General features: G+C 36.9%; 1 protein-coding gene across 7 annotated transcripts in view; it reads right to left on the bottom strand.

The window, feature by feature from the left end:
* PIBF1 (progesterone immunomodulatory binding factor 1) overlaps positions 1-24167 on the bottom strand; it is a 204126-nt gene that overhangs the window by 44880 nt on the left and 135079 nt on the right. For all 7 annotated transcript variants that reach the window (XR_008295913.1, XR_008295914.1, XR_003422189.2 and 4 more), the window contains exon 14: positions 18564-18666. Coding sequence is in view for 4 of the 7 variants with exons in the window: in XM_015083074.3 (XP_014938560.2) it covers positions 18564-18666 (103 nt within the window). In the remaining 3 variants the exon portion in view is untranslated. The remainder of the gene's footprint in view (positions 1-18563; positions 18667-24167) is intronic.

The following is a 24167-nucleotide window of genomic DNA, read 5'->3' as shown; positions in this document are numbered from 1 at the left end:
GGATTTCAGGGGCCCACCCCAGTCCCACTGAATCAAAATTTTTGATAATTGGTCAAATTTGGAAAGCACAGCTCTGGTCATCTTGGACTTGCTGCAGGCTATTCCATCCAACTATTTTAGCAGGTTTAACAGGACTGCACATCATCTTATATCCTGACTTTACTATTCTTCCCATTAAAACCAGCTTCTTATCCTGTGTCTCACATGGTTAATTATCTTATCTTTAACAGGGGTGATATCTAACTGATAAAATTCAACCATTTAAGACGCCAGCTTTGCACTGGGGCAGGTGCCAGGTATGGTATCTCTGTTGGTGGATGGTGAGGAGGTTGCAGGGATCTCGGAGAGGTGCCAGTACAGACAGGAATGACACTCAGGGCCTTGGGACAACAGCTGTGTGCAGCCTTCCTGCAAATATTTTGTTGTTTTAATAACCAAAAGCAAGTGCTAGTTGATTATCAGCCCTGCTCTGGTCCCAAGATTGTCAAAGTATGGTAATAAGGAGATATTAATGAGATAAAAGGAGAAAGAACAGATAATAAGATGAAATTCATGAGTAGGACATTAAATATTTCAGAGCAATCAGTGATGGATGCAAGGGACTATCTACTTATAAGTCACAGAATAGATAGGGCTGTGGAGTATTATTTTTCAAAGTGTGGCCATGCATCACTTTTATTAGAGTCACAAGATGAGCTTGTTAAAAATGCAGATTCATGGGTTTCATTCCAGACCTACTTAATCACAATCTCTGAGGGCAGGATCTAGAAACCCACATTTTATTTTATTTTTTTAAATGCTTATTTATTTTGGAGGGATGGAGGGAGGAAGAGAGAGAGAGAGAGAATGAGAATCCCCGGCAGGCTCTAAGCTGTCAGCACAGAGCCTGATGTAGGGCTCTATCTCATGAATCACATCATGACCTGAAATGAAATCAAGAGTTAGATGCTTAATCATCTGAGCCAGGTGCCCCTAGAAACCTACACTTTAAACAAGAATCTTTGGTGATTCTTACATTCACTAGCATTTGAGAATCACTAGTGACATGTAAGAATAGGACAAAGGGCAGATATGTGAGGGACAGCTACGCTATAGGGTTGGAAGAAGATGAAGACATGGGAGAGGAATGGTGTTGTCAAGCAAAGAGAGAACAGAATTTCTAGCTTATCTATAAAATCTATAATGTCATGCCATAGATCAGGAGACTGAGAAGAGGACACTGTCAATTAGGAAGTCACTGGCGATCACTAATGGAGGGCAGAGCGAACAGAGGATCAGGGGGGACGGAAGGAATAAGGTATAAAGAGAGGGGTTAATTTTTGAAAGTTACCTCTGTGTGTACACACACACACACACATTCTCATTCTCTCTCATTTTTTTGAAGAGAAACCAAAAGGGGGAAAAAGAGAGAAAGTGAAGATACTACAAAAATCCTTGGGTGAAAGAGACTTAAGAGAAAGAAATTTAGATGACCTAATAAGGAAGATAGAGATGATGGAACTGATGGTTTTGAGTGGAAGTGACCTGCAATGAAGATAATGGGAAACAGGACAGATGCAGAAAAATAAAAACAGTGGGCAGTAGGAATGAGGTTCTGGTTGATGTTCAACAACATGAATTTGTAATGCTTTCAAGCAGTAACACATTTCCACAAGAAATTTTCAGCATATTACCACAAAACCAAAGAATTTTCTCTCCCTCTCTCTTTCCTTCCATTAAGTATTTACAGGGTAACTATCGTTGTAAGGTGCTATGTGAAAGGTAGGGATGTCAAGAAAAGCCTGATGGATGAATTAGTGACAAAGCAATCTAGGTGCTAGTGAATGTAGTGCTCAGAAGGCTGGTAAGGTCATGGCTGGGTAGAAAGAAAAGTGAAGCCAAGAAGGGCCTGACAGATTAGAAAATACAGAGTTTATGAATGTGGAACATGTATTGAGTGCAAATAAAGCACAGATTTAGTGAGAATGAAAGGACTGGGAGAGCTGGAAGGACAGGAGATTAGAGTCAGAGAATGGAATTTTCAAGTTCAAGTGTTTTAAATTTCTTGCCCCCTTAAAGCTCCCTCTGAGAAATTCATTTTAACGTGGTTCAACTGTATGACAATCCTGATGGCAGAGGGGAGGGCGCTGCAGTGTTGAGTTGTAACAGCTCTTAAATGAGAAAAATGTAGTCATTCATGAGTTATCAAGGCACATCAGTAAGGTAAAAAGTTTAAACAATTTGTTTGATGTGTAAACAGGACACAATTTATAGATAAATCACTTTGTCCCTTACTTCAGTGGTGGCTGGCATTCGGTACACACACCCACTCACATGAGCTGGTGTGTGAACCTATAAAAAGCATGTTTACAGAACAAATTTTACTATATTATCCTGAATCCATGTAATTGAGTTTTTTCCAGAATGAGCCATAACAAAGACTTCTTGGTTTAAGCACTTGGCAAGGTTAGACACAGAGCTGTTAGAAAATGAAAGGGAAATGTTTTGTCCGTAAAATAAATTAGTCATTCATAGGGTAGATAAATATATGTTCATCATTATTAAAATGAAAAGGCTAATTTATTAAAATTTTTTTAATGTTTATTTTTGAGAGAGAGAGAGAGCAGGGGAGGGGCAGAGAGAGGGAGACACAGAATCTGAAGCAGGCTCCAGGCTCTGAGCTGTCAGCACAGAGCCCGACGTGGGGCTCGAACTCACGAACTGTGAAATCAGGACCTGAGCTGAAGTCTGATACTTAACCGACTGAGCCCCCAGGCGCCCCATAAAGGACAAAATTTGCATTCAGAGCAGTCAAAATCCAAATCAGTCTCAGGTCAATTTTGTGGACAGTGTTCTGTGGGCTTTATCACCTGGTGAAAATTTCAGATCTTAAGGGCAGAGGTATCATATATTACAGCACTTGATATGCTAACTGTGGCGATGGCGAATCCATGAAAAACCTAAGAGCAGATTGAGTAGACTTTGCATCTTGGTCATTCTTCTCCTTTGATTCTTCTCTGATACACCTTCCAATCTAATGGAAGCCTGCACTCACATAAAAGGGCTTCTTTGAGGCCTCAGGAAGCCTGGGAAGCTGGTAAACTCTCCTGAGTTTACCTCACACTCTGAACATACTAGTTAGCCCAAGCAATACTCCTATGGTTTCATGAGATAGTATGACTGGTATTAAAGCAAGCACTCAAAATAGCTAGCCATTATTTTATTTATTTATTTATTTATTTATTTATTTATTTATTTATTATATATACATATAATTATTTTGATTTTAATGAAATACTTATTCAAAACATTTAAGAGGCTATTTTCATTGCTATTAAATGTTTATCTTCATTACCTTATTACATATTGCTTACCTTTTGCTTTTCTATATACATTCAACAAATTAGGTGAATTTTATCAGTAATTCATGTACTCTGATTTAAATATAATGATTCTGGTTAAATTGAAGTTTTTATTAGCCTTAAAATACCCAGTTTTCCATACTTTTCTTAAGATGATTAGTTTGTAGGGTGCCTGGGTGGGTCAGTTGGTTAAGTGTCCAACTTCAGCTCAGGTCATGATCTCACAGTCCGTGAGTTCTAGTCCCATGTCAAGCTCTGTGCGGACAGCTCAGAGCCTGGAGCCTGCTTTGGATCCTGTGTCTCCCTCTCTGTCTGCCCCTCCCCCACTCACAGAGTGTGTGTGTGTGTGTGTGTGTGTGTGTGTGTGTGTCTCTCTCTCTCTCAAAAATAAACTAAAAATATATAAAAAAAAGATGATTAGCTTGTATGCAATTAAATGTACTTTTACATTTGGGAAGAGCAGGTGGTTACTCTCCAGAATTGCAGTTTTACCACCATTACTTCACAAAATTACTTATATTGTCATTACAAAATCTTACCATGTTGTGTTAAAATTCATTTGGATGGTTCATTCTGAGTATTTCCACATAAGCAAAACAAGCATTATTTATTCCTGTTGGGAAATTACTATTTCTTTAAAATGCTGTTTATTAATAAAAATACTGATTTTACCAATACTATTGCCATTAGCAGAAAAATAAATGAAACATAGAATTAAAAAGCCCATCTGCATTTATTGAGTGATTTTTTAAAAAAGTTTAGTTTATTTATTTTGGGGGGGGCAGACAGAGAGAAAGAGGGGGAAAGAGAGAGGGGGGGGGGAGAGAGAGAGAGAGAGAGAGAGAGAGAGAGAGATAGCCAGATAGATAGCCGGGGAGGGGCAGAGAGAGAGGGAGAGAAAGGCACCATCAGCGTGGAGCCTGACTCAGGGCTCAAACCCACGAACAGTGAGATGGTGACCTAAGCCCAAACCAAGAGTCGGAAGCTTAACTGACTGAGCCACCCAGGCTCCCGAGAAAAAACTCTAGTGTTTTCAATAAAAGTTGATGATACTACCGATTCCATGTAACTAAAATACTTTTTTTCATGATGGTGGTGGGTGGAGCTGGTATTTACGCTGCTCTGGTTCCGTATGTGACATAAAGCATATGATTGAGTCTCTGACACTTAAAAAGAAACTAAAGTTTTCTTTCTAATTAGCAGGTCTGATTTCTCCCTCATCCTCTGTGCCTCTTGGTTGGTACCTCTAATCTGCTTCAGGTTCATTCTAGCATCCCCCACTTCTCTTATTTACTTTGACCCATCAAAACCAGAAGTTGTTCCTTCAACAAAGATCTACTTACTACTTACTAGAAACAGGCACTGTGCTGCTAAGCAGCTCAGACCAATAAAAAGAATCCTTCCTCTTAAGAAGCACACAGACAGTTATGTCAACAACATCTCTATCTAAATATATCTTGGTATATATGGTATCATGGGGAGACATAAGTCATTTTTGCCTGGAGTTCAAAAAAGGCTTAATAGAGTAGGTGACACTTAATACTGAAAGACAAGCACCTGTGATGCAGACATGGGTACACTGGGCAAAGAGATTGGAGTGTGCAAAAAGCACAGAGGCATGAAATAGCGCAGAGTGCTTGGAGAATTCAAGTAAAGCACAAGAAGTTACAAACGTGGGGAGAAACACAAGTAATTGTATACAGAAGCATGGCTGTGTATGTGCATGCGTGCGTGTGTGGCATAATATACGATGAAACTGGGTATGTAGGCAGGGGTAGCACAATGGGAGGTCTTATATATTGTTATTCTTAGTGAACAGAGACAAGACTAACTGTGGGAGAAACAAAAACAGATTTTTATTTAGAAAGAGCATTTTGGCCAACAGGGTAGAGGACTAAACAGAGATAATGCCAATCTATTGGATGGTTCCAACCATTAGGATGGTTCCTAATTTAATTCAGATGATAGATAAGAGGTTGTACCAAGTCAGTAGCACTAAAACAGGTGATTGAGTAGAGATGTTCAGAAGGTGGTATGAAAAGATCAGGGAGAACCCGTTACTTGCTGAACACTCCTTTTGCATTCTTTCAATTCTGGTAATATCTTTGCTGACTGCATAAATCTCTAACTTATTAAAAAAAGGCTACAATGAAGAGATATTGTAGCTGGTATCTGAAGCCATGAAACACAGAGAACAGTGCCAAGACAGATGTCTGGGCTGTCCACATTTATGGAACAATCAGAAAAAAGTAAACAATGGAGACTGAGAAGTAGGAAGGTAACAGTGGTGGCAGCAGGAGCAAGAGACATGTTACTTGGGGTAGGAGGGGTTGCAAGTGAGGACTGGGGAGAGGGGAGGTAGAAGATGAGGACGAGAAGTAGGTTAGGATCAAACTGGCTTTCTTTGCCATGCTAAAGAATATGGACACTGTCTGGTAGGCAAGGGACCTTTTAAAATGAAATCACAATCCATAGTATGGAGGACAGTTCTGGGTAGAAGAAAGAATTTTGATGGACTGATAAACTTTACTTGCTAAATTAAAAAAAAATTCAGGCAGTGTATTTATGTTTTAAGCCTTGTATTTATAATTTTTAAAAAATGCTTACTTATTTTTGAGAGAGAGAGAGAGAGAGAGAGGAGGAGGAAGAGGAGGAGGAGGAGGAGGGGGAGGAGGAGGAAGAGCAGCACGATTGGGGGAGGGGCAGAGACAGAGGGTGAGACAGAATCCAAAGCAGGCTCCAGGTTCTGAGCTGTCAGCACAGAGCCCCACACGGGGCTCAAACCCACTAGCCGTGAGATCATGACCTGAGCTGAAGTCAGATGCTTGACCGACTGAGCCACCCAGGCGCCCCTAAGCCTTGTATTTCTAATGGTGAAATAAAAGCACTGTTCTTTATTAAAAGAATTTTTAGGTATCAACAAACTTTCAGGAAAACACTTTGGGAGGCAAAGGGAACCCATAAATCATACTATTTTTCATCTTTTCTATGAAAGTGGAAGCCTCTTACAATCGCTGTTCATCAAGTCTGCACATGCAAATTTGATCTTAGCTATTTATACTTTGAATTCAGTTGAGTTCTGAGTATGGCTAATCTGTCATAGGCTGAGTTTAACTGCCATTCAAAATGCCTCCAATATGATTCCGATGTGATTTGGCACATTCAGCACAAAGTTTATGTTAGAAGAAGAAAAGGATAGAAACTGTATGAAATATATGATGAGACACTGCTCAAAGTCTAAAAGAATGTGTGCTTAAAATTAAAAAAACATTAGAGTGATAATAAAGCATTGTATTGCAGTTTCATTGGAAGTATCTCCTGCTCTTACTCCTTGGTGGTACATAAAATAGTGCATTTTTTCCTCACATCAACAAAGGCTTAGAGATACGGAAGGGAAGATTGGCTTTGAAGTTTAAAGAGATTTGGTGGTGTGGCTGGCAGGTGCGTCTCCCCCTTTAGAATACGAAGGTGGAGTTGTAGGACCTGTGTGCTACAGACTCCTTCCTAGACACTGGGTACACTGGGGGTGCTGAGAGAACACTCTCAGCAGTTGTTAGGTGATTCAAAGGACAAAAGCACATGTTTTACTCATTTAGATACTTATACTACGTTTGTAGAAATCATATATCCCAATATCGCTGGTATAGAGAACATACGGGCAAGTATTTCAAGGACTCCATCAAACAGAAACTCCTGTCCCATCTTTTTTCCTTGCCTGAGCATGTATTAGACACCCTTTCTGTTGCCTTTTATCAGTCCTAAAACTTTCAAATGCGTATGTTATGTTTTTTAGAGGCTTCTGAATTTTTCCTTTGTCTGATATTCTAGAACAATTTCATAGTCTTCTAAATACTTGCTCTTGATAATGAAATGGAAGAAAGGAGATGAAGAAGAAAGGGAGTGGAGAAGGGAATACCACATGCACATAAGTAATTTAAGCTAAAAAGAGGGAACGTACACTCAAAAGATCGCTTTCATCCATCTAGAATTTGAGTGGCCCTCCACTGTGATTATCATCAATGATGAATGATTTCTTTTGGTTTTTACCATTCCAAATATCTCTATGCATATATTAAAGCATATATATATATATATATATATATATATATATATATATATATGGGTATCCATATATATTTCCTTGGCAACAAAATTTTGGGTACAAAGAATATTGCTGGAAAATAATGTTTATAAATACTGTTTATAGATGTATTTTAAAAAGTAGAATTTTGCCTCTTATTTTCATCTTTAGAAATCTATGTAAGTTTGGTAGATAAGGTATGTGAATGATCTATCTAATGCATCAATATTTACTTTATACGTGCTATGATTCAGATATTGTTGATCACCAAATCTATGCCTTAAAAAATTCCATGTGAGTTAGAATAAATTCAAGCAATTCAAAAATGCATAAGGTATAAATTGGTCATTCCGTACTTCTCAACTCCCAATCTCAGAGGTAAGCACAGTTTAATGTTTGAGAGACAAATACGGATGGTCCTGGAGGCTCATTTCCTATTCTACTAGAATAGGCTAAAAGAGATAATAACCCCCAAAAGCTCCCTCCCACTCCGATTGTTACTTAGGCAATTAGATGTTCTCTAACCTTCTCTTTAGGTGTGTACAATGTTCTGGTGTGGAGCCCCTCTATCAGGTCACTTTCTGTGGTGCATCCAGACTACCCACACCAGGCCTAAGCACACTTTTCTGTGAGAAGAGAACTTGGGGATGGTATATGCTCTGTGAATTCTTTCCCTGTGAATTTACTCTGATAAAATGTTTTAATATTCATACAGCAGGACTAGTTGTATTTGTGTGCCCTTGGCATGACAGGTGTATATTATGTGAGCTCTTCCTTTTTCTCTACGCTTAGAAACACAATTTCACACCCTAGACACACACACACACACACACACACACACACACACTCAAAGGCCAAGCAGAGAAACACAATACAAATTATTCTGCAATTTTCCTTTTTGGAAAAAATTTATTAATATACATTATGAACATCTTTTAAAGTTAGTACACAGAGTTCTACTTTATTCTACCCAGGCATCTTAAAAATCTCTCTTAAATGTAGCAATCTAAAGCTCTGTAACAAATTACCTGGATTTCACTCAATGGCTTCTATGTAAAGAATTCCAGGTAACTGAACCTTGGCATTTGGTCACTTGAGATTGTGCAGATTCCATTTTCTAGACAACTTTTCTAAAATAAGTTAGTTATAACAGATGAATCTCTAAGTGCTTATTCTAGAAGACAAGGCCTTTGTGAACAAGACTGTACATGTTAAGATGTACATGTACTCTTTTGTTATCTGTGGTGGAGTATAGTGGGAGTCTGATAAATATTTACTAAATGACTAAAAAGATTAAGTAAGAGCAAGTGCCAAGAGTCAAGAGAGCTGAGGCTTAACAAGTCTGATGGTAATGTGGCATGCTTTATGATTTAGCTTAGACCCTCTTCCCCACATCGACACTCCTTTTTTCCCCTTCTTCTCTTTTAAAAATTGAGATATATTGACATACAGTATTATGTTAGTTTTAGGTGTACAATGTAAGGATTTGACGCTTGCACACACTGTGAAATGATCATCACAATAAGTCTAGTCACCATCTGTTACCAAAAAAAATTACAAAAATTTTTTTAATTAAAAATTTTCTGTGTGTGTGATGAGGATTTTCAAGAATCACTCTCTTGGCAACCTTCAAATATGCATGACAACAGCACTGACTCTAGTCACCACGTTGCACACCACATTACCATGACCTATTCTTTTTGTAACTAGCAGTCTGTATCTTCTCCCTCCCACTGCCAACCAACACTCTTTTCCATATCCAAGAGTTTTGTTTGTTCATTTGTTTTGTTTTTTAGATTCCACATATAAATGAGATCATATAGTATTTGTCTTTCTCTGTCTGACTTATTCACTTAGCATAATACCCTCTAGTTCCATCAATGTTGTTGCAAATGGCAAGATTTCATTCTTCTTTATGGCTGAATTGTATCCCATTGTATATAGACCACATCTTTATCCATTCGTCCGTTGATCAATGCTTAGGTTGTTTCTGTATCTTGGCTATTGTAAATAATGCTACAATGAATATTGTACCTCTTTTCGAATTAGTGTTTTCATGAATTCAGAATATTCTGAATAAATATCCAGACGTAGAATTGCTGGATCATATGGTGGTTCTATTTTTCATACTTTGAAGAACCTCCATACTGTTTTCCATAGTGGCTGTACCAATTTACACTCCTACCAACAGTGAATGAGGGTTTCCTTTTTTCCACACCCTGCCAACACTTGTTATTTCTTGTCTTTTTGATTCTAGCCATTCTGACAAGTGTGAGGTGATATCTCATTGTGGTTTCTATTTGCATTTCCCTGATGATTTGTGATGTTGAGCATCTTTTCATGTGCCAATAGGCTAGCTGTATGTCTTCTTTGGAAAAGTGTCTATTCATATCCTCTGCTTATTTTTAAAAAAAAACACTTATTTATTTTTGAGGGGGGACGGGTGGAAAAAGAGGAAGACAGAGGATCTGAAGCAGGCTCTCCACTGTGAGCAGAGAACCCAATGTGGGGCTTGAACTCATGAACTGTGAGATCATGACCTAAGCTGAATCAAGAGTTGGCTGTTTAACCAACTGAGCCACCCAGGCTCCCCTATTTTTTTTTCCTTTGCCCATTTTTTTTTAAATTGGATTTTCTTTGGTGTTCAGTTGTAGGAATTCTTTATATATTTTGGATATTAACCTCTTATTGGATATATGATTTCTAAATATTTTCTCTCATTCAGTAGGCTGCCTTTCCATTTTGTTGATGGTTTTCTTTGCTGTGCAGAAGCTTTTTGTTTGATGTAGTCCCATTTGTTTATTTTTGCTCTTGGAGTAGGATCCAGAAAAACAACACCAAGACTGATATCAAGGAGATTACCGCCTATGAACACTCCATTCTTATTTAACCCAGTTGGTGGTTTCTTCAAAATTAGGTGATATACATATATACAAAAAAGAAGGCCAATAATTTTTTCTCTTTTACACTGAACGAACTAATGGAACAACAGTCTGAAGACACTGTACCCTGAGATATAGGAAACAAACAAGTTGAGTGTAACCCTACAGTTGCCCCAGTTCACTCTACGGAAAGAGTTTCCAGGCAGTAGTTAAGGAAGAGGGAATCAAAGCAGAGCCTGCCAAACTCCCTAAGTTAAGGATCTGCTGCTAGATGTAGACACCAAGTTGGCTACAGTTCCTATGGCAGAGTGCTGAAGAAAAGAGAGCTGTACAAAGACAGAACTCTGAAAATGTACACACATTCACCCTTGAGTATGCACCTGGGCATTGAATAGTGCATGTGTGTAAAGAAAATACCAGAGACTGAGATAGAACCACTGAAAAGATTAGAAAGAACAATTTCTGAAGACCATATGGGCCAGGAATTTACTTATTCCCACTATCCAAAGTAGGAAACTTATTAATTCATAGGATGTGGGGTAGATTATTCAAAAGACTTTGGTCTCAGTAGTGGAGGGGACAAAAAAAGTAGCCTGAGGATCAATGCTTCTTTGCTTATAAAAGCTTAAAAGCAAGACTTAAAAGGGCCAAATCTTTCCCAAGAAACTTAACCATGTTGGGGAACAAAGCTAACACACACTTACAGGAATCCAAAAATATTTAGCAGTAAGGTAACATTCACATTTGTTATCCAGTGAAAAATTAGTAAGCATGCAAAAACACAGGATAATATGACACATATGAGACAGATCAATGTAACTGAAACTAACCAAGAAGTGGCAGCCACCATAATAGAATCAGTAGACAAGAATATCAAAATAGTGATTGAAACTGTATTTCCTATGCTGAAGAAAATAAAGTCTGAAAAGGTTAAGTAGACCTGGAAGATACAAAAGAGAACTAGAAATGAAAACTGCAATATCTGGGATGTAAAACACTAGAATGGATTAAAAGCAGATTTTACACTGAAGAAATGACTAGTGGACTTGACATACTAAGAGAAATTATGCAAAAGGAAAGGCAGAAAACGACGGAAAACAATGAAGAGAAGAGCATCTGTTCTGTTGTAGGACAACTTCAAGTGGTATAAATACATGTCTAATGGAGTGTCCGAAGGAAACAGAGGGTAAGGTAGAAAAATATATGAAGACATATGACTGAAACATTTCCAAATCTGATGATCACACATATATAAGACGTCTGATAAAACCCAAGCAGAGGAAACATAAGGAAAATCACAACAACCACATCGTAAATTGTTTAAGGCTAGTGAAAAAAAGAAAATCTTAAAAAATTCTAGAGACATTAGATACATTACCTAGAGAGAGACACAAAGATAAAGACAGCGTATTTCTTGGCAGAAACAATGCAAACCAGAAGAGAGTGGAGCAACATCTTTCAAGTACTGAAAAAGAGACAGAGGAAAAAAGAACCAATCTGGACTTTTTTACCCTGGGAAAATTATCTTTGTAAAACAAAAATGAACTCAGCAATTCCACTCCTAGGTGTTTACTCCACAGATTTAAAACAGGTAGACAAACATAATGCTTGTAGTTGAATATTTATAGCAACACTATTCACCATAGTCAAAAGGTGGAAATAACCCAAATGTTCATCAATGGATGAATGCATAAACAACATATGATGCATCTGTACAATGGGATATTATTTAGTCATAAAAAGGAATTAAGTACTGATAGATGATACAAGATGAATGAATCTTGAAAACATTATGCTAAATGAAAGCAGCCAGATAAAAAAAAGCCACATATTGCACGATTCCATTTATAGAAGGGTGTAGAACAGGCAAATCCATAGACAGAAAGCACAGAGTGGTTGCCAGGGTTGGGGGGGGAGGGGAGAATAGGGAGTGACTGCTTAATGGGTACAGAATTTCTGTCTGGGTAATGAAAATGTTCTGTAACTAGATAGCGGTGATAGTGCAATGCTGTAAACACACCAAAAGCCACTGAATTGTACAGTTTTTATGTGTGAATTTTATTGTCATAAAAGAGTGAACCCTTAAATGTATACTTCCGGGGTTTTTTGCCTTAGTAAACATAACTGTCAGAAATACATTTTAATCTTAAATTCTGTTAAAAATAGTAAGACATATAAAAACAAGAAACAACAAAAAGAGGTGAAATAACTTTCTGCAACATACAGAAGCAGAAAGACTTCATTACCAGCAGACTTGTTCTATAGGTACTGTGAAAAGAAGTACATCAACCAGAAGCAATATAATACCAAATGGAAATTTGGATCTACACAAGGGAATAAAGAACACCAGGTATGGTAACTATTTGGTTAAATATAGTATCTTTTCCTCATATTATAGCTCTTCAAAAAATTGTCAATTGCTTAAAGAAAAATAATAGCAATGTTGTGTACAGTTTCTACATGTATAAGTAAAATATATGACAACAGGAGCACAAAAGCTGGGCAGGGGGACAAATGGAACTATACTATTTTAAGGCTTTTAAACTATACATGATGTAGTAAATGAAATGAGATGATGTTAAAGATATATACTATAAAGAAAGTACTGTAATAATAGAGTTCAAGCCAATAAACCAATAATGAGATCATATAAAATGATAAAAATATTCAGCTAATCCAAAAGAAGGCAGGGAAAAATAAAAGGACAAGGGAAGAAAGAATAGATGGGATGAATAAAAAACAAATAGCAAGATGACAGACTTATCAAGAGACACGTCAAATGTAAATGTTCTAAAAATTCCAATTAAAGTCTTATTTTGTTAGAATGGATAAAAAAAAACTAAGATCCATCTACATATGATGCCTATAAGACAATCATAAAGACATAAAGAAGTTAAAAGTAGAAGAATGGAAAAACATAATACAACATTAAGATTAGTCAAGGGGCACCCGGTCTCATGGTTCATGAGTTTGAACCCTGCATCAGGTTCTGTGCTGAAGTGTGGAGCCTACTTGGTATTCACTCTCTCACCTTTTCTCTGCCCTCCCTCACTTGTTCTTTCTCTCTCTCAAAAATAAGTAAAACAACTTAAAAAAAAAGACTAGTCAAAAGATGTGAAACTTTTACACTAAAGAATAAAAATGGCAGGATATGGCCAATTAATAGGATAGAATTTCAATATTATTAAGATGTCAATTTTCCCCACTTGATCTGTAGATTCAATGCAATCCCAATCAAAATCAAACCCAGCTTTTTCTTTTTTTCTTTGTAGAAATGATTACAGAATTCATATGGAAATGCAAAGGATACAGAATAGCTGAAAATCTCTGAAATGAACAGAATTAGAGGACCAATGCTATCTAATTTCAAGACATTATAAAGCTTCAGAAATCAAGAGAGTGTGGTCTGGGCATAAAGACAGGCAAATTAGATAACTGGAAACAGAGAGTCTAGAAACAAACTCACACATTTATGACTAATTTCCAACAAGGTCTTTTCAGCAAATGATGTGAGAACAATTTGATTTCAATGTGCAAATAAGTGAATTTCAATCTATACTTTGCAAACAATACAAAAATAAACTAAAAATGGATTACAGACTTAAAACCACGAAACACCATGGCAAAAACCCTGTGACCTTGGGTTAGGCAAAGATATTTTAGACACAACACTAAAAACAAAGTCCATAAAAGCACGAACTGATGAACTGGATTTGACAAAAGCTGCTCTTTAAACATGTTTAAGAGATGGAAAAACAAGCCACAGAGTGGGAGAAAATATTTGCAAATCACATATCTGATAAGGGAATTGTATCTAAAAATCAATAAATAATACTCAAAACTCAATAATAAGAAAACAATGTGATAAAATGGGCAAAACATTTGAAGACACTTCTCCCAGTGAGAGCAGAGGGCAAAGAGCATCTGAAAAGATGGTCACTGTCGTGAGTCATTAGGGAAAATGCAAATTAAAACCATAATGAGAGACCATGACACACCCATCGGAATTGCTAAAATTAAAAACACGGACTGTATCAAGTCTTTGCAAGGATGTAGAAGAATAAGTACTTTCGCATGCAGCTGGTGGAAATGTAAAATGGTACAAATATTTGTAAACCAGTTTGGCAGTTTCTTAAAACATTAAGCAGACCCCTAGCCACATGATCCACCTAATCCACTCCCAGGTCTTTACCCAAAAGGAACAAAAGCATACGTTCATGGAAAGACTGTACATGGATATCCATATATGCATTGTTTGTCACAGGCGAAAACAGCAAACTACCTGAATGCCCATCAACAGGTGAATGAATGCACAACTGTGGTATACCCATAAATGGAATGTTCCTCAGCAATGAAAAGGGCTATGGGTGAATCTTGAAACGATTAGGCAGAGTGAAACAAGTCAGACCAAAAAAATGTGTGTGTATATAATATATACACATTTTATGACTGTATTTATATAAAATATCAAAAACATGGTCAATCTATGGTGACAGAATGCAAGTCAGTGGTTGCCTGAGGACCATCTTGGGGATAGGGAATTTTGGGAGAGATTCCTAAGGGGCACAAGGAAACATCTGGGGTGATGTATGTGTTCATTATCCACATTTTGGTGATTCCACAGGTATACATGTGTCAAAGTTATTATATTGTACACTTTAAGTATGTGCAGCTTAGTGTTTGCCAATTATACCTCAATAAAGCCACTATAAAAGGAATATTTGTTTTCATTTTGACTATTTTTTAGCATTCTCATGTTGGCAATTCATTTATGTTTAATCTCAGACATATTCTCAATAACATATTTAACAATGGTAATTCTAGCTTTAGTTATTTGTTTTATCTGTGTATTATCCTCAAAATTCCAAGCTAGTTTTAATATTTAAACTGTTTAAAAGAATACAGATCCTGAGAGAATTTCCTTCTCTATTTTTTTCACCATGTATCATGAATAGTCAGTTGTTATACTGACTGTACTAATACTATCATCTTTCAGCTAATTAGTTTATATATTTTCAATTTAAGCAGTATAATTTTTGTGAGGCAAAAACCAGTTAAATCAACAGAATATTTCAAATTATAATACTTTATTTTCAATCTTAAGGGAAAAGTTATATACTATGGTAGCCATAAAATTTTTAAGATACGGTTACTGATTCTCCCAATGTCTTATGAAAAATTTTCAAACATACATAAAAGTACAGAATTGAATAATAGATCCACATATAATCTTCCCCCAGCTCCAAACATGATCGAGATTTTGAGATTCTCCTTTGATTTATGAGCCCTTCCCCCACTTTTTACAGGGTATTTAAAAGCAAATTCTAGGTATCATACCATTTTCTATCACATGTATTTCAGTATTTAAATCTTTTTCTCAATATAAGCCAACAGCTTACCTTAAATGGGGGCGCCTGGGTGGCTCAGTTGGTTAAGTGTCTGACTCTTGGGGCACCTTGGTGGCTCAGTCCGTTGAGTGCCTGACTTCGGCTCAGGTCATGATCTCACAGTTTGTGGGTTCGAGCCCCACACTGGGCTCTGTGCTGACAGCTCAGAGCCGGGAGCCTGTTTCAGATTCTGTGTCTCCCTCTCTCTGACCCTCCTCCACTTGCACTCTGTCTCCCTCTGTCTCAAAAATAAATAAACATTAAAAAAAAAAAAAGTGTCTGACTCTTGATTTTGGCTCAGGTCATGATCTCAGTTTGCGAGATTGCCCACGTTGGGCACTGTGCTGACAGCGCAGAGCCTGCTTGGGATTCTCTCTCTATCTCCCTCTCCCTCTCTCAAAATAAATAAACTTAAAAAACAATTCCTATTTCAATGAACTGAAGTGTTCAGGAAGGTAGTTTTATTTTTTTTTTTTTTTAAGGTAATATTATGACGTGCATATATGTATCTATACAAGTATGGACAAGTTTAATTTTTTTTAGAAATATGTTTGATAGGTGATTCTGAAATTAAAACAAACATGAGTGATGTATAATGTATTAGCAAACAGAAATTGCTTTAACCTCTCATTGGCTTCCGTAATCATTTATTTATCCTTTCATGGTGTAGTGGTGCTGGCTTATAGTAGTTTCTGACAGCTGACTAGTAAATTTTCAGGAATTTTGTGAGCTGAATGTTAATACATCTAATATTAAAAACTTTAAATTTACAATAAAATCAATTTTATTTTATTTTTAAAATCAAGACATGTTTTTCTTAAATGTTTATTTATTTTTGAGAAAGACCAGACAGTGTGAGCAGGGGAGAGGCAGACAGGGGGAGACTGAGGTTCCAAAGCAGGCTCCATGCCAACAGCAGTGAGCCCGATGTGGGGCTTGAACTCATGAATCATGAGATCACAACCTGAGCTGAAGTTTGATGCTCAACCAACTGAGCCACCCAGGTGCCCCAATAAAATCAATTTTATTTAAAAAAAATTTTTTTTCATGTTTTTATTTATTTTTGAAGGAGAGAGAGAGACAGAGCATGAGCGGGGGAGGAGCAGAGGGACACACAGAATCAGAAGCAGGCTCCAGGCTCTAAGCTGTCAGCACAGAGTCTGATGTGGGGCTGGAACTCAAGAACCATGAGATCATGACCTGAGCTGAAGCCGGACGCTCAACCAACTGAGCTACCCAGGCGCCCCAGTAAAATCAATTTTATTAAAAAAAGGGAACAAATTTTCTTTTTTTTTTTTTCAACGTTTTTCACTTATTTTTGGGACAGAGAAAGACAGAGCATGAACGGGGGAGGGGCAGAGAAAGAGGGAGACACAGAATCGGAAACAGGCTCCAGGCTCTGAGCCATCAGCCCAGAGCCCGACGCAGGGCTCGAACCCACGGACCGCGAGATCGTGACCTGGCTGAAGTCGGACGCTTAACCGACTGTGCCACCCAGGTGCCCCAAGGGAACAAATTTTCAAAGTCATGGATTTTTAATTATTTTACTATTATCTATGCTCTTCAGTTTATCCAAGTCTATTGTATCTGTATGGTGGGGACAATATGTAACAGTGTGCTACTGAGTATCTTTATTCTGTGTGCAGTGACGTGATGTTGGCGGCTTAAAGTTAGTCGCGGTAGGAATATTTATTCCACAGACACAAGAAATGCTCCAAATCTGGCTGTGCCTCGCACTCCTGCCGGCAGAGCTGGCTGTGGCACGACACTCTTCCGTTCCAAGTGTAACTCTATGTCGGGCCCCATAGTAGGAAGTTATTTCTGGTCTTTTGGAATTTGAGCACAGAAATCCTCCTAATGTCACATTATTAAAAGTATTTTAATAGAGGGTACTATAAAGGTAAATATGAACAGGTCCTTCAGAAAACAAAGAATACATGATATGTATTGATAGTCTTTAATATACTCCTCTAAAAATCCCTTTATTATAAGATCGAAGTTTTAAATTATTAACATAAAAAACTTGTTATGCTGAAACTCAGGAAATAAAAGGAATACTAATGAGGTGACATCTTTGGTTATACTTATTTTATTACTTGAATTTCAGAAGTACAGAAAAATGTAATTAGATGTTAAGTAAAAGGATTAAAAATACCATGTACAAATATGTATCTTTTTTAGATGACATAAGGCTAAGGAAAATAAGAAATATGAGTCTGAGTTTTAAAAGATACTTTGAGAACTATCATGTACCAAAGAATTTGAGAGCTTAAGAGTATACCAAGTTAAGTGTGTGTTTAATAGACAATTTTTCATCTCTTTAAAAGATGAGGTTTTAAACAGATGGCTACCAGAGGGGAAGTGGGTGGGGGGAGTTGTGGGGGAGGATGGGGGAATAGGTGAAGGGGATTAAGAGTATACTTATTTTGATGAGCACTGAGTAACGTATGGAAGTGTTGAATCACTATACTGTACACTTGAAACTAAGGTAACAGTACATGTTAACCACACTGGAATTAAAATTTAAGAAAAAATTTTTGAGATGAGGTTTTATTAGAAAACTCAAAATGCCACCTAAAATCGCCAAACCCGTTTTGCCAGTTGATACTCTCAGAAATCAAAGCTCCGCCTGTCTAGTCTGCATTTACATTTAGTCTGGGCATTTAATCTCTTTTTTGATCTTAGTTTTACCATACACTGCACGATGTTTTATAAGGCTTTAACAGTAGGTTAGTTTTGTACGTTGTAACATCATTTTGTACTAGCAAACAGCTTATTTGAAAACTGCTCAGAAGATAGACAAAGGAGTAACAGAGAATTAAAATGAACACTGTGATTCTTTATATATGTTTCTTTTGTTTAAGTTATTTACCTCTTGTGAAAGCTGTGTTACTTGGTCCTTTTGATGTTCCAGGTCTTTTAAAACCAGTGAGTTTTGTTTTTCTAACTGAAGCACTCTTCTTGCCAAGTGGACACTAACGGAATGAAGTAAGAAAATTAATGCTTAAAAAAGAGGAATGTTATCTAAGATATTAAAAATGTGTTTGTGTGCTTAAAAATTGACTTACCATTTCCTAGTAATTCTTCAATATTTACAGAAAAAATATGGAGTCAAATATTATCAGGTGTCAACAGTGGAAGACCAATATCCAAACAGCTCAGAATTTTGAAAGTAACATCAAAATCTACATAATAATATAACTGTGATATATTGATTACTGCAGTAATGGCTTCTAGCCCTTGCTATAAAAGTAGAGTTACATTATACTTGCTTGAAAAGCCCACAGACAGCAATTTACAGCTTTCTCCATTTTTATAAAAATTTCCCATTTACAAACAAATCAGGCAATTAGTTGAAACAATAATAAGCTTGCACTTTGAAAAGCTTCAGTGTTTCCCTCACACAACCTAATGCATTTTATAATACAAAAAACAACTGAATAGAGTTTCTATTGAAAGTAGAGATGAAAAAGATGCATGAAAAATGGGGAATGTCTCAGTAGTAAAAGATCACCCTTTGGCTATCACATGATCACAACTTACTGTACAGAGTGTAACCTTTAGTATTTAACATCACATTAAACATGAAATACCCCAATTCCACTTTTAAGACACAATTAAAAAAAAAGTTCAGTTATAAAGTCATTCCTCCTAACAACTAGGGGGAAAACAAGTGGTAGAATTCTTTAAAGAACTGCTAATACTGTTGAGAAGACATGTTGCTCCAAAGACCCTGTCTGTGATTCTAAAAATTAATAATTTCTTATTTATCATATTTTCATATTCTATATGAATTAATCTACTGAATTGCAAAAGCTATGGAATCTCAGAGGCCAAGATGTTATATAATGACACGGCATAAAATATTTTCATTAATTTTTGAGACAGAGAGACAGAGCATGAGCAGGGGAGGGGCAGACAGAGAGGGAGACACAGAATCTGAAGCAGGCTCCAGGCTCCGAGCTGTCAGCACAGAACCCGACACAGGGCTCAAACTCACGAACTGTGAGATCATGACCTGAGCCAAAGTCAGACGCCCAACCGACTGAGCCATCCAGGCGCCCCTACAATATTTTCATTTTAAAGAAAATTATTTTATTTATATGTGGAACAGGAACAATTCCATTATATTTTTAAATATTTCCTAATCTTGGATAAAGGAATGCAGACAAAAAATTCTGAAAATAATGCTAAACATCATCCTATACATCCATTTCGAAGGCCTTGTTATTCCAAATGAAAAAGATGAGTTCTGATAAAAGTTTATACAGCAAATTGGGGAGTTTGTTTAGATATGCTCATTTCTAAATTTCTATCTTTCCAACTGGCATAAGATTTTGTCTTAATCAGCTAAAGTTAGAGGCAGAAAATACACAGTCCTTATTTTTTGACAATCATTTAAAAAATTTTTTTAACATTTATTTATTTTTGAGAGAGAGAGACAGTGTGAACCAGGGAAGGGCAGAGAGAGAGGGAGACACAGAATCTGAAGCAGGCTCCAGGCTCCGAGCCGTCAGCACAGAGCCTGATGCGGGACTCAAACTCACGAACCATGAGATCATGACCTGAGCCGAAGTTGGATGCCTAACTGACTGAGCCACCCAGGTGCCCTGACAATCTTTTTTTTTTTTTTAAATAAAATACAGCTTTACTGACATATAATTTTATTGCTATGTAATTTACATATTATAAAGTCCATCCATTTAAAGTGTTCAATTCAATGGTTTTTAGTATGTTTAGAGTTATACAACTAACACTATAACCTAATTTTAGAATATTTTGATTACAAAAGAAATATTTCCCTGTTAGCATTGCTCCCCAGCCTCCTGCCAGCCCTAGGGAACCACTAATCTATTTTCTTCCTTTACATATTTTACAGGTGTTTACGGTTTATGGCTACCCCATTTTCTATCTCCCAATCTAAAATATGCCAAGTTCTCTCAAATTTGACCCTAAAATAAGATCTCTACAAATAAGTCTTAATGCTAATTTTATGTTATGTTTACAGCTTTAATACATAAACATCAGTATTTTATATCATTAACTCTGTTTTTTACTAAGGTAATAAAAATCCTTGGAGTCATTTTCACTCATATTTTCATTTTCTTCCTCATCCTTCATAAATGTTAGGAATAAGTCTCCCACAGAAAGATGAGGGTCTTTTTGTACACAGTTAATTTCTCAGTAAATGGATGTTGAAGGTACAGACCATGTTTGTGCCATGCTCAGAATAGAACAATAACACAATCAAAGGCTACTACACAGAAAACAGTTGCGGATGACAGTCAATGAAAGAAAAAAGGATGCGAGAAAATAATCAGATGCAAAGGTCACCCATTACCAACATTCTGAAGACGATAATGACTTGAAGACATCAAGTTTAATAGCAGCAAGTAGCTCATTTGGTTTGGGTGCTTTTTGGTTTGTTTGGGAATTGAATAATGCTCTTACGCAGATATGGTGTGATACCATTTATCAGTGCAAAATATCACATGATATAAAACAGTGAATTCGAGAAATTCTTGACATGCTGGTGCCTAAGCCCTAATACCAGGGCTACCTCCTTCTACTAAAAATTGCCCTGAGTTTGGTTGGGGATTCTGACTGAGGAAAATCAACTCTAAATAGAAGGGAGCTATCTTACGAGGCCTCGAAATGCTCCTAATGTGTTCTATACTGTTCTGATTACTAGCATATAGAACTATTTTATTGAGGGGTGCGTGGGCGGCTCAGTTGGTTAAGCAGCTGACTCTTGATTTGGGCTCTGGTCTTGATCTCATGGTTTGTGGGATCGAGCCCCACACTGAGTTCTGCACTGAGTGTGGAGCCTGCTTGGGATTCTCTCTCTCCCTCTCTCTCTCTGCTCTCCCCAGCTCATGCTCTCTTGCCAGAAGCCGAGCTATCCAACCAGCCTGACGGCAGGGCCCCGGCGGTGGACGGATCGGAACTGCAGGGCGTCTACCGACAGTGAAGCTTCTTGTACTCCCGCTTTTATGTAATTTGGCCTTAATAAAAGTAGCTGGGGAATTGTCTGTTGGGGAACTGCCCTCGACAGGCCCCCTGAGAAAAGAACCATTGGGGAAAGAAATAAGGTTCCACAAGGAAATTGTGTGGCCCTGCATTTAGCTCTTGCCACCCCCTATAAAGACTCCAGCCAAGGAAGGAACAAATGGATTTGAAAGCCCCACTCCGGTAACTAAGGAGTGAATCTATGGGCACAGGTTACTTCAACCCCTAGGCCCACTTGGCCCCCAGGACTGACTCACTCACTCACTCTCTCTCTCTCTCTCTCTCTCTCAAGTAAATGAATATTAAAAAAAAAAAGAACTATTTTATTGAGAAAAACTTTCTAAGAACTGATGCTGACAAGAATGACTGTGACTTTTACTATGAATGTTGGTATCACTTATGATACATAATATTTATAATGTAGAAGACATGGTGGTATAACTGGTCTCCAATTGATGCACTGATCACATTTAAAACATTTACCTCTAAGTCATTGTAAAGACAGCAGAACACATTTCTTCACAGACATTTCAGAAATGGTACTAAGTATTAAGGTTCTTAGATTGCCCTAAATGACACATTTAGCCCATGGATTATGGATGTTACAGAAACAAAACAAAACAAAAACAAAAAACACAAACAAAAATATTGTGAAATCTAGGACATGCAGAAAAAACGAGAAATAAAATTTTTGATCATTATCATATTTACAATGAAACAAAAATGATTCAAAAATTAGAATTTTTTTCTTGATCATAAATATCAATGTCTGTAGAAAAGCAGGCTGAATTAGAAGAAATGTGTTTACTAACTCATTCACCAAGATATTCATGAACATTAAAAAAAAAATTTATTAAAAGCCCATAACCTATATAGGTACCAGGAATACACAGTTTCTACTTGGAGGATCTGACAGTCTCCTGAGGAAGATGGACAAATAAATTACCATAGTGTGCTAAATGATAAGAAAGGGCACACTGAGGAATGAAGACTAAAAGTAATCTGGAGAGGAAGCAGAGAAATAGCATTCTGGGTAGAGAGAAAAACATAGGTAAAGGATGATGTGCAGGGAGGTGTGCTGTGGATTGATAAAATGTATGGCGCATGGTGAAGGCTGAAGCTAGAGAGACAGAGGCAGGGACATATGAAAGACCTTAAATGACAAGCTGAGTTTGGATTTTATCCTTAAGTCGGGTAGGCATAACATGATCAGATCTGCACTTGAGAGAGTTCTCTATCAATACGGTGGAGAAGGAAGAACATTTGAGCCAATCAATTATAAAGTTAAGATCACAGTCTAGACTGGTGGTCTCCAAAAGCAATTACGTACAAAACAATCCACTGAAGTGTGGGAAATTTTATTTATATTTATGTTACTATTAAGTGTCTTTAAATTTTAATTTTCTATGTAGTTTTGTATTTTAACATACATGTTATTCATAGGATAGTACATGTATATAATTTAGAGATAAATACATGTACATATATTGGTGGGTGAATGTTCAATTTTTTTTCCCCAATAGGGAGTCATACCAAAAAGTTTGGAGACTGTTGGTCTAGGCCAGTTTTGTCCAATAGAAACATAATGCAAGTCCACATGTAATTTAGAAATTTTTAGTAGCCATATTTAAAATAGTACACAGCCCTTACCTTACGTGACATAAAAAAATTAACTTAAAGTATGTCAAAGACCTAAATGTAAACACTAAAATATAAATGCTTAGAAGAAAACACAGGAGTATGTCTTCAACACAGGAGTAAATCTTCCCGACTTTAGATAAAGGATTCTCAGATATGGCACCAAAAGCACAAGCAACAAAAGAAAAATTAGATAAAGTGGACTGCATCATAATTAAAAAGTTTTGTGCTTCAAAAGACACCATTAAAAAAATGAAAAGATAACCCATGAAATGGAAGAGAACATTCCAAAATACCTATCTGATAAGGGACTTGTATCTAGAAAAATAAAGAACTCTTATAACTCAACAATAAAAACACAATCCAATTATAGCAGTCACAGCAGTGCTATATGCTATAGAAAATTCTAAATAATTACATAAGTTTATCTTTGCACACCTTGTATTGCCATTTCCTCAGAAAGCATAATGACTGTGTCAAAACACATGTGCATTACGGATTTTCAGACATTTCTCTCAAAAGATTGGTATAAATTTAAGTTCTCATGAACTACAATGAAAAGTTCTCCAAGGACTAGAATTTTTATTTATTTTGTTCTCTAATGTATTCAAAATACCTTGAATAATATTTGGTACAAAGGAAGTAGGTGTTCAGTAATAAACTGTTGAATGACTGAACTTTATAAGACTTCCTGTTTCTTCATGCCCTAGTACATGGCTCAGATCACGACCTCGTGGTTTGTGGGTTCGAGATCCACGTCGGGCTCTGTGCTGACAGCGCCGGGGCTGGAGCCTGCTTCCGATTCTGTCTCCCTCTTTCTCTGCCCTAC

Source organism: Acinonyx jubatus, chromosome A1 (assembly GCF_027475565.1).
Source record: "Acinonyx jubatus isolate Ajub_Pintada_27869175 chromosome A1, VMU_Ajub_asm_v1.0, whole genome shotgun sequence".
Lineage (NCBI taxonomy): Eukaryota > Metazoa > Chordata > Mammalia > Carnivora > Felidae > Acinonyx > Acinonyx jubatus.
The sequence above is the reverse complement of the archived record's forward strand: the minus strand, read 5'-3'. Positions and strand labels throughout refer to the sequence as shown.